This window comes from Cryptotermes secundus, unplaced genomic scaffold, assembly GCF_002891405.2.
Source record: "Cryptotermes secundus unplaced genomic scaffold, Csec_1.0 scaffold940, whole genome shotgun sequence".
Classification (NCBI taxonomy): Eukaryota; Metazoa; Arthropoda; class Insecta; order Blattodea; family Kalotermitidae; genus Cryptotermes; species Cryptotermes secundus.
In genome coordinates, this window is record NW_019730116.1 from 173,567 (window position 1) to 185,820 (window position 12,254).

Sequence of the window (12,254 nt, forward strand, 5' to 3'; positions counted from 1 at the left end):
GAAAGAGTGCTCCAACAGAAGAGGATAGGTGTGACTCGCGTAGTGAGATACGACGTAGGGATGAAAAATCCTGAACAATTTTAATATTTTTAACATTTATCAATATATATGATAAATATATATTTTAGTTATTTTAATATGAAGACGACAAGGCATGCAATGAACTAGTTTAGCGCAAATCAAATAAGCACCTGAAGATGGCATTTTTGTGCTGAAACATGTAGTGCGAGTGAGAGGAGGAGATAGATGAGTGTATGCACTGGAAGACGGTTGAAATAAATCATGGACTTAAATCAGTGCAACAGGACGCTAAAATATAACAGTCTTGTTTAGATTGATAGACATGTTTGTCCTTTCGCACCACTGTTGAACTGTATACAGGGCTGTTTGTAAGACATCTGATACAGTGTGTGGGAATTTCCCATTAATTAGGATTGATATATCAGCAACATATCCTACTGTGAAGTGGCCTGTACTGTTGAGCTCCCAAAGATCATCCACGGCAAGGCTCCACAGGAGAGAGAAGGGGAAAGGACACCCTCTCACCGCAGACGCTCTCAGGGTCTCTCCAGACAATGTAGCACTTATATTCCTTCTTTCCAGTATGGCACAGATCCATCTGCATACTGTGGGCTCAATACCATGCCTTTCAGCAGTCTGTTTTATGATATCAAAGGAGGTTCTGTCAAAGGCTCCCTCTATGTCGAGGAATGCTCTAAGAGCAATATCCTTGTGTTCAGTAGCATTCTCTAGTCGTGTTACTACAATATGCAATGCATTTTCAGTGGATTTACATATTTGTTAAGCATGTTGGTTTCGGTGCAGAGGATGAATTTTCAATGCACCGTCCCTAATATGTCTATCTACCACTTTCGCAGTCGTTTTCAAAAGAAAAGACGACAGGCTAATAGGACGATAAGCTTTAGCCTCATTATAATCAAGTTTCCCGGGATTTGGAATAAATGTCACTTTAACTTGCCTCCAGGCCACAGAGATAAACCCATGCACCATGCAGGCTCTAAATATGCGGCATAGGTGTGGGACTAAATGTTCCGCCCTTTGCTGCAGAAGTGCCGGTACAATACCATCTGTTCCTGCAGACTTAAATGGTTTGAATGTACCTAACACCCATCCAGTTTTTGATTTGATTACCTGACCAGCCAGGTTCCAGTCTCCCCTATTCATTATGTATCTACATACGTCCAGTTTTGCTGGCCCTGCCCATCAACTGAATCATCAATCAACTTTGAATCTGGGAAGTGAACTTTGAACAGTTTGTTCGTTCTCCAGTTTGGGTATACTTGCCATCAGGCAGCTTCATAGAGCTGACCTCATTGGTCGCCTGTTTTTTATGACCCTCATGAGTCTGGCACTGCCCAGCACATCATTGATCTCCTGGCAGTACCTCCTCCATGAGGATTGTTTGACTTTCCTTATCTCTCTGTTGTAACAGGTGAGGGTTTCCTTATAGGTGTCCCACTGCCCTGTCCTTTTCACTACATTAAATAGCTTTCTTGTTTTAACTCTTAGCCCACTCAGCTTTTTATTCCACCAAGGGCGAGTGGCCTTGGCTGGACAATTATGATAACGATGATGGCCCATTGCAGCTGGTCAATAGATTGATCTGTGTCCCTTATCGTGCGTATAATTTGCAAAATAATCTCCAGGTTGACCCTTAGGTCATCCTTGTATGACTCCCAGTTGGTTGTCCTGGGATTCCTGAAGGTAACTTGTTGTGTTGTTGTGATACCTATTTGAAAGTATATGTATCTGTGGTCCGATAAAGATGGCTCATCAGATACATGCCAGTTACTTACCAGGTTTCCTATGTTATTTGTCCCTAGTGTCAAATCAATAACCTCCTTCCTATTGCATGATTTAGAATATTCAGGTTTAAACTCACCAGAAGTTCCATGAGGCTCTCTCCGCTTGGGTTGGTGCCGGTGCTTCCACACAAGACATGGTGTGCATTGGCATCACACAGTGATGAGTTGCTTTTTCCTGGTTATGAATAAGACCCTCACAAGCCTCCAGGACCTATAGTGCTTGTTCAGGGGGAGAGAGGTATCCCAGATGATCAATGGGAATGCAATACCAGCTAGTCATGAGGTTGCAACCAGGGAAACGTGCATGAGAGAGTCGCCCCTGGGGTGACCTGTGAGCTCCCCCATTCCCACCCCTCCACGTGGGTTGGTCAAACCGTTTTATAGTGTTGAGCCTGAAGGCTTGCGGCACCTTAACAGTACTCTAGGGACACAACTCAAGTAGCCGAAGTTACCCCCATAGGAGTGCTCTCCGACCTTCATCCCAGGTAGATCATAGTGATATCCAAGAGTCATTATACTGCCGCATGGGAGGCCGTAATGCCATTGCCCTTTATGGGAATTTAGCCACCAGTCCCAGTAGGTCATACTAATCCAGACCCCAAAACTGTCGTTGCCCAGCAGGACCACGAGGAGGTGTCCCAACGCATCCCTGGTCAATGTTGCGTCCCAACCAAAGACACGCAAAGACAGGGCCATAGTTCGGCCAACCTTATTGAGGATGATGTCATTACTACCTGTAACATGTGACCTAAGAAAGTCACAGTTACCCTGCCACGGCTACCTGGTACCTCTCCCATTGAATTTGACTGTGGAGATTGGGCTGCTAGCATAACTGACAAACTTACTTTGTGATATATTACAGATAAAACCTGTCAAAATTGCAGCAGTTGCTGGAAATGCTTTCTGTTGTTTTATATGCATTCCTGGCATCTCTGTAAAGAGTTTACATACCACACATTGAATTTTATTACCAGAAGCAGAGTAAACTTTGAACTTTAAATCTTGATCGCCAGTGCAAGTTGTGTTTGGAATTTTCAGGACAAATCTAGCTGTGTTTATGGAAGTTTCATCCAAAACTTTTTGTGATTCTTTAATTACAGCTTTGGAAAATTTAATATTGGTATATAGGTGGTTGATGAAATACATATTTATTTATAACTACAGATTACCTATATATTTCTGTTAATCACTTGGATTAAAGGTTACAGTAAGCTACATACACAGTGTGACAATTAAGTTTCCAAACTGAGGCCATAAAAACTTGGTTACAAGTTCTAATTACATGTCATGTCATGTCACAGCATGGCTCATCATGCCTAATGAGACCACTAACAAACATAAAAATGCTGTCTTCTCTTCATTTTCATGTCCCAGCATTATCCTTCCCAAAGATGTGTTGGAATGATCATGAAGTGTGGGGAAAACTTGCATATATGGTTATAGGTTTTGTTATAAATGAGCAAGAGGTCAGGGTCTAAATGTTAATGTGTCATAAAATATTATGAGTGGCATACCAAATGAAGGCTCCACCTAACTTTCAATTAATACAAGAATTATCCCTCTATCTTATTTAGGGCTACAGTTGTAACTATTTTAGTGAATCAGAAAGGGAAAGTGAAGGAAAACTTGAGTTTTTGAAATTCTGTCTCTCTGCAATTAATGGATACAGGAAGGTAAAATTTTATATATGTCACTTCTTAACCCGTTGCCGTGGTTCGACGTGTATGTTTCGTCAGGGATTTAAATCGTCTGGGGGGGTTCGACGTGTATGTTTCGTCCAGCTGCACACCTACGTTATAACGCCCATAATAATTGATGGTTTTGCTGTAGATTGTTAGATTTTTCGCTGGCCTGTTGTCAGTAGAACAGAGTATAAATAAGACACGACTTTATCTGCGCCAAGTCATCGTTACATATGCCTGTCTTGCAGCAAAGTTCCTGTTGCTCTTGGGAGAGGTTTCTCGGTTCTCCTGTCATGAAAGGCCTGTTTTGTTTCTTATGAACTTATAAACAGTAGAGACTGATATGTGCTTGTGTTTATAATATCATATTGCCCTGAGCTGGCGACACAAACACACTCAATTGGAATTCTTAGAAGAGGGATGTCCAAAACTTTATTGTTGCACGATCGATTGATTTCGCACAGTATATAGCACCCAGTTCTTAGAAAAACGTCACGAATTAAGGCAGAACACTGTGGTCACCCCCTGAGACGATACGGATGTGTGTGGGGGAGGGAAAGAACTCATTCCTTCATGTATTATCGCTCCAGTTGACGCCATTTTATCGTACTGACCTTCGTGGTCGTTTCGAGGGATGACCATAAATATTTTTTTGAGCCAGCTAAGCTCTGCTTTCGTTCACTACATACCAGCCAGTTCTTAGAATAACTTCATGAATTCTGTGGTCACCCCTACGACGTCTTATGCCGCCAAAATGGATGGAAAATGAAACGCAGAAGCACCAACACTTGTTATGATAACATGAAGGTCGAATTTACTGCAGCTAATCTGGCTAGCGATACGACTCACGGAGAGACATTTCTTCTTATATTCCCCCCACGGGGAAGAAGGCAGGGCCTCACAGAAGATGTTTTGTTTACGGAAAAAATAGCCAAATGAGAGATACGCAGTACTGGTATGGTGATGTGAGTCAGCGCTGTCTATAGTAGAATGCTTCAATGCGTGTAACACTCCGCTCAAATTCTGAACCACCACCGAGATACCGGGTGCTCATATTATAAGGCAAGGTTATAAAACCATCTTTTAAGATCATTTTAGTGAAAGTTTCATCCTTCAAGGCGTACCATTCACTGCTCAAATACTAAACAACCTGCACCCATGGCCGAGATACAGGGCTCCCATATTATAAGGTAAGGTTATAAAACCACAATTTAAGATCATTTTAGTGAAAGTTTCATGTTCCTATCTCATAGAATTTAAGAACAATGATGAATAAATAATTTTTGAGCAAAATTTAAATGGCCGGCTGAATATATTACCGCAGGAGCCGCGGCCGCGGAATTTAAATGACAACGTCAAAGGGTTAAGGAGATATAGCAAGCATGAAAAATTGTATTGGAGCCAGAGATGGTCATAATATTTTTGCTTTTAAATTGCATTAACTTGATGTGGAATGACCCATAAGGGAGAGAATACCATTTTGGTACTTGTACAATCGCAGATGGAATACATATTGAACTTTAGTAGGCTAGTAGAATTTTTCTTGGTGTTCCTTGAATTTGTAATCACAATGTCATTGTGTTTATTATTCTTGTTAGAGCAAACTTCTGGAACCAGGAAAAATACTTTGTATAACTTTGTTATTAAACCCTTTCATGTTTCACATGAAGTGGTTTGAAAATAAGGAGGCATCATTCCTATAGCATCTGCTTGTATTTATTGTAACAATAATTATAAATGTGAGAATTAGCAAATCAGAAAACCGTTCCTGGAATATTAAAATAGTCCCCACATAAATTCATCCTAATATATGAGGAAAATTACACACACTTATTGAATCCACATGTTAGAACAAGATTGCGCTAATAATTTGTAGCAAGGAGCAATCTTATTTACAGACATTACCGTTAATACTAAGCTGGTTTTATTACCCTATACTGGAAGAGAATGCAAGGTCATACAGCAGTGAAGGTGAGGTGGGGATAACTGGTTCAAGAAAAGCAAATACCAGAACATTTTAGATTGTGAACTTCAGGGTTGTGACATTGTGTAACCTTGTGGGTTGTGCACCTATGAGACTATACAGTTGTCATAACCAAGAAGACTGTAGTCTAAATTGTCACTTCTCTGAAAACCATAAATGTCACAGTGTGTACCTGATTGCTTGTATTTATACTTATATTGATGACAACTTGAAAGTGAACTCAACTGCTCTGTAGTCCACAACTGCCCACACATCGAGTAATCATGCAGACATACAAAAAGAACTCTGTGGCCTGTAGTCCGCAAGCAGCCTATACCGACCACCACTTGTCTGTGAACTTAGTGCATTCTTTTGCAGATAGAGGGTGTCACGTGGTCAGTACAATGAATCCCCACAGCTGTTAATCTCGGTTTTCTAGACCGCAGACACAAAATTAAATCAACACACATGTCTATCTTACATTAATGTTGTATCAGTTCAGATCCCTTTGAAACATAACATGGGTGTTAGGTAGTTTTTCTCAGTCTCCTTGCAAATGCTGGGCTCTTCACATTCCTCCCTACAGGGTTCATATTATCCTACCATACCACATTCATCATCATATAACCACAGCAATTGATGCTGCATTTTAAAATGCCCGAGTATTCAGTGAACAAATCTAAATAATTGAAATTGCTCCATTCTACATTAATGGTTATACTGTCATACTCAAGTTCGAAATTTCAGTAAAACTGCCTCCACACTTCATGCTGTCCTGAAATCATGTGTTGAGAATCATGGACTCTGCGAAATGCGGTAACAAACATTTTGTGTTATAGTTACGATGAATTGTAGTTACACTGGCTGTTCTGACAGGTTTTTATGGTTTCCCTCAGTCCTTCCAGGCAAGTGTTGGTATCATACCTCAATTACGCCATGCCTGGTCTCTTCCAAATCCTGTCTAATTGACCATCTCTCATCCTAACATTCAGTGCTATGTAGTCTGCAGTACTGAAAGGGTCATAAAATGGCACATTAAATTACAGTAATGTTGAAGGTCCAGACTTTGTGTATCTCTGTTAACGAGCCAAGCGGTTCTATTCTTTATTCTTATCTCTCCTGCAGTGGCACATTAAATTCCCCCAGACATTTAAATTTGTCACTGCAGTGTTTAATTTTATAATCTTTGGTGCCTTTTTAAAATGCAGTATCTCAATCATGTGTCATAAGGACCAATTACCAGACTTCACATACGTATGTTTTCATTTCTATAGCCATTACATTAAAGTATATATATATAAGTAAAATTCCATACTTTTAGCTTTATTCTCAAAAAATCTGCCGCTCTCACCACTGACTTTCATTTTGGTTCAGGCTACATGATCTCATATGTATGTCTGAATCATGCACATTCAGTATACAGTCATCTTGACTGGAGTCTAGTGTTTAGAAATGAAACAGATCATAGTAGTTGGCTGACAAAACTGTCTAGCGAAAACACACCCCTAGCTTGGCTTATTGTGACACTGTGGATGCCTCGTTGATAAACAGAGTTTCTTATTGCTGTGTTGGCTGAAATTGTACTTCATTTGCAAGCTCAAGGCTAGTATGGATGAATGAATTGAACTGTTCTTCCAAACATCGACTGCAATTTGTTATCTCTTACAGACTATGAAATCATCAGTAACCTGATTATACCACCAGAAACATTACTGCAACTCAAGAGCAGTTACTGTGCCTGGTGAAAAAATAATAAAATTTCATACCTAACCAGATTTGGCTTCACAAAATTCAGATGATTTTATACCAAATCTGGCATGTTTTGAAGAAATGTATACCTTCCACAGCAATTGTCCCGTTTACTTTATCAAAGAATATGAACGTTATAACCACTTGACTAGTTAATATGATTGTGTCATTAGTTTCATAGGCCATTGTTCTTTCTTCCCCCCCCCCCCCCCCTTTTCAGATGAAAAAGAGAAGTATGACCCTGCAGGTTTTCGAGATGCTGTGCTGCAGGGTCTTAACAAGGCTGGAACTGACCTAGAAGCTGTGTCAAAATTTCTGGACACAGCTGGTTCAAAACTGGATTACCGGCGCTATGGCGAAGCACTTTTTGACATCCTTATTGCAGGTGGTTTGCTTGGTAAGTTAAACATCAGTCACTTCCTTGATCACACACACATAACCACTGTCCTAGAACATAGTCACCTTTTCTTGGTGCTTGGTCTAGCACATGGGTGTTGAACAGATTACCTTTTGTTACTAAAATATTTTTACAAGCTGTTTATTCACTCTCACTATCATCTTGATATTTATGTTAATGCAGACAGTCCAAATGGAAACTGCTAAAGACTAATTCACACCCAGAGGACTAAGGTCCAAGCGTGTTGTATATATTTGAATGCATGGACTCATTGCATGTGGGCGTCAAATGTTGTTTACACCTAGATAAAATTCAAGTTAAACTTCTGTTATGAGTTTTGAAGTTATCCGCAGATTCATGTTATGGTCTCTTGGGTTAGAACGCAGTGTAGCCTGATAGTTGCATGCCAAAGTTCAGACGTACATACGGGTCATTCCACGTGAGATTATTCAGAGAGGTCACCCACCATTTAAAAAAAAATATATTTTGTACACTTAGTTATACATATTTTCATACTACAAAAATATTTTTAAAAAATTGTAACCCTCCCGGTACAGGCGCTCTTATAATGCGAAAAAACGCGTTTTTGGCTGAAATGGAGGTTTGCGTTATCTTCCGTATCTCGATAACTATTGAAGCTACAGACTCCAACGAAAACGCAATTTGTTCCTCATGATATGGACTACAAATCATGTTATTACAAGTTTTTACTCAGCTCACTTTCTCTAAGTGTAATTAAACTTGAAATTTACCTGTCGATTTTGGGTAAAACGCTATTTTTGACCTTCAAAAACCAATGGGAGGGGGAAAGTATCAGATCTGTGGTTTCTACCCTTTGTTTTTACCTACATGGGGAATATAATCTCGTAGTTTTGAATCCCGTGCCTAGTTTCTAAAATTTTGTAGGAGCTTCCAAACTTTCCTCTGGGCCCAAATTCGGCCATTTTTAACATCTCATATCTCCGGTGGAGAAGCTTCGAAATTTTTGAAATTCATAGAAAACAATGCTCTATTCTAGAGTAACTTGGAGTTAAAATTACAACTTTGATATTCAATTAATAGCGAAGTTTTTGTAATGCGAAGAAACGCGTTTTCGGCTGAAGTGGAGGTTTGTGTTATCTTCCATATCTCGATAACTATTGAAGCTAGAGACTCCTATAAGAAACCAATTTGTTACCCATGATATCATATTATTATAAGGTTTTACTCAACTCGCTTCCTATAGGTCTAATTAAGCTTGGAGGTTATGTATCGATTTTGGGAAAAACGCTATTTTTTACCTTCAAAACCCAATTGGAGGGGGAAGGTATCAGATCTGTGGTTTCTACCCTTTGTTTTTACCTACATGGGGAATATGATCACGTAGTTCTGAACCTCATACCTAGTTTCCAAAATTTTCCAGGAGATTTCAAACTTTGCTCTGGACCCCAAATCGACCATCTGTAACATCTCATATCTCCGGTGGCGAAGCTCCAAAAATTTTGAAATTCATAGCAAATAATGCTCTATTCTAGGGTTACTTGGAGATAAAATTACAACTTTGATATTCAAATACGAGTGAAGTTGTGGGCACTTTGAATTTTACTAAAGAAATCAATACCTCAATAATTGGCTTACCTGCATCCAGTGGTATTGGCGGTTCTTTATTCGGTGTAAAAGATGAGAGATCTATCATTTGTCGTTAAAATAATTTTCAGGCCCGTACTTACTTCTCGGAATGACATTTTATCAACACTCGGTTCTTAGCTGGCTATAAACATGGATGTAGGTCTCTTATTTCATGCCTCGTGTGTTTTGACATCTGAACCCAAACTTTTATAATCGTGACGTTAGTGTTGGGCTGCTTTCTCAGCAGCTTTATGTATGGATGAAGCATTCCCATGAATGTTGTCTCAAACTGTAAGTCAGTGTATGTTCAGCAACTGTAGAGCTTCCAGGTATATCGAGCTCAGTATTCTCCAAGTCGAAAGTAAAAGCTTTTTGAAATGGAATGTTCTATAGGTATTGTCACACGTGAAAAATGTCATAAGACTCTATGGTGCCGTCAACAAACAGTTAACGCTTGTGAGTGAATTGAGTGAAGTGAAACAAACTGTTTTAAAGTTAAGATTGGGTGAATGTGATTTGAGTTCCATATGCAAGCATCATGAGATTAAGTATTCTGTTAAATACAATCACCTGTTTGGAAATATTTGTTGTGACCCGCTAAAAGTGCACAAATGAACCAACCATTGAGAAAGGTTTACGTGAAATTTCTTTAGAACATATGAAGAAAGAAAAGAATTTTCCGGTAGCTCTAGTACCAGGTAAATCCTTGTGTCCTAATTGTTACACAAAGATTTTTGTTCTTAAAGAAACCATAAGTGGGGGCAGTAGTCGTTCTGAAAGGAACGAGTTTGCACCTATGCAAGAAAATCTGGCAGAATTAGAAGCAGTATGTTCGGCTCTAGATATTTCTCCTATGGCTAAAATTATGAAGATGAATACAAGGAAAAGACCCGCTGCTTTATAAAAAAATGTAGAATATCCGACTCTCTTCAAAAGAAATTAGCAAGTTCATTTTCAGACGACTCAATGGATCTTGATTCAGATGAACAAAATACCTTCCTCTGTATTGAGTGAGGAGAGTATGTTTTGTTGATTAACAAATTAAAGGAGAAATGTTTAATCTCAAGCAAAGAAGAAAAAATCATTAGCTTATTGCGAACTTCGTGGTCAAGACAGAGGATAAGTCAAGAATTTCAAGTTTCTGAGCACTTGGATAGAATTACTCAAGCGCTTCAGCAGACACAAGGGATCCTTCCGGATTTAGGCAAAAGGAGGGGCCAGACAGTTAGTGATGAAACAATTCAGGCTGTCACAGAATTTTATGAAACCAATGAAAACAGTAGGATCTGCCCTGGAAAAAAGGATTGTGTGAGTGTTAACATGGGAAGTATCAAAGAGTGTATGCAGAAACGGCTAATACTATGCAATTTGAAGGAACTTTACATTCACTTTAAGAATACTCAACCTGAACACAAAATTGGTTTCTCCAAATTTTGTGCACTTTGACTGAAGTGGTGTATCATTGCTGGTGCATCGGGGACTCATACCGTCTGTGTGTGCAGCTATCACCAAAATGTTAAGCTGATGCTAGAGGGAGCAAAATTGAATTCGGACTACAAGGATTTATTATGTGTAATGGTTTGTGACATCGAAAGTTATAAGTGCATGAGTAATGAATGCACAGACTGCCCTGGAGTAGAAATTCTGACGGAATTGCTATCAGCCAAATCAGAGAGCATGCCCGATCAAATAGTCTGCAAACAGTGGGTCAACACGGACAGAGCTAACATGATTTCTGTAATGCAAAGTTACAGTGAATTCTGGAATCTCTCATTGAAAAACTGACAACTGAAAAAACATCACTATGTGGCTAAAATTCAGTCGCAGTATTTGAAAGAAACGAGGGAAAGCCTGGATGAAACACAGTGCCTCGTTCTTGCAGATTTTGCAGAAAACTATTCCGTTTCTCGTTCAAGACGAGATTCAGAGTTTCCATTGGGTAAATCAACAGGCTACACTTCACCCATTTGTGTATTGCTACAAGGCGGACCATATAACAAAATTCCGAAGCTTGTGTATAATCAATGATCATGTAAAGCACAATATAACCACAGTTTATGTGTTCCAAAAATATCATATCGCCGATATAAAAGAAAATGTGCCTTCAGTCAGGAAAGTTATTTATTCCAGTGATGGCACTGGAAGCCAATATAAGAACAAAAAGAATCTTTCCAATTTATGTCATCACTATGAAGACTTCAGACTTGAAGCAGAATGGAATTTTTTTGCCACTTCGGAAGGGAAGAATGCCTGTGACAGTATTGGCGGCACCACGAATAGGCAAGCAGCGAAAGCCAGTCTTCAAAGAACTCATTTTAATCAAGTCATGTGCCCGCCAGACCTACAAATTTTGCACAGAAAATATCTCAGGGATAGTTTACTTTTTTGTGCCAACAGAGGACGTTGCAAGAAATGGAATCATTCTAAAAAGCAGGTTCCAAAAGTGCAAAACTGTACCCCACACAAGAGAAAAACACCGGGTCGTCCCTCTGGAGGAAAACACAGTCAGGTGTTATAAAATATCCAAGTCTGATGATTTCGAAGATATCATGGTAGTGGACAATTCCTGAACTACTTTCAAGCAAACTGGACGATTTTCATCGGAGATATGAGATGTTAAAGACGATTGATTTGGGGCCCAGGGCAAAGTTTGAAATCTCCTCAAAAATTTTGGAAACTAGGTATGGGGTTCAAAACTACATGATCATATTCCCCATGTAGGTAACAACAAAGGGTGGAAACCACAGATCTGGTATTTTCCCCCTCCAATTGGTTTTTGAAGGTCAAAAATAGCGTTTTTCCCAAAATCGATAGGTAACTTTCGAGCTTAATTAGACCTAGAGGAAGCGAGTTGAGTAAAACCTTATAATAATATGATTTATAGTCCATATCATGGGGAACAAATTGGTTTCTTATTGGAGTCTCTAGCTTCAATAGTTATCGAGATATGGAAGATAACACAAACCTCCACTTCAGCCGAAAACGCGTTTTCTCGCATTATAAAAACGTCTGTACCGGGAGAACGGAGC

At 39.4% G+C, this 12,254-nt stretch overlaps 1 protein-coding gene across 2 annotated transcripts in view; it reads left to right on the top strand.

Annotated features, from left to right (window-relative positions):
* Window positions 1-12,254, top strand: part of LOC111866257 (protein krasavietz) — a 52,999-nt gene that overhangs the window by 18,944 nt on the left and 21,801 nt on the right. For both annotated transcript variants that reach the window (XM_023855035.2, XM_023855036.2), the window contains exon 3: window positions 7,441-7,617. In XM_023855035.2, the coding sequence (XP_023710803.1) occupies window positions 7,441-7,617 (177 nt within the window). The remainder of the gene's footprint in view (window positions 1-7,440; window positions 7,618-12,254) is intronic.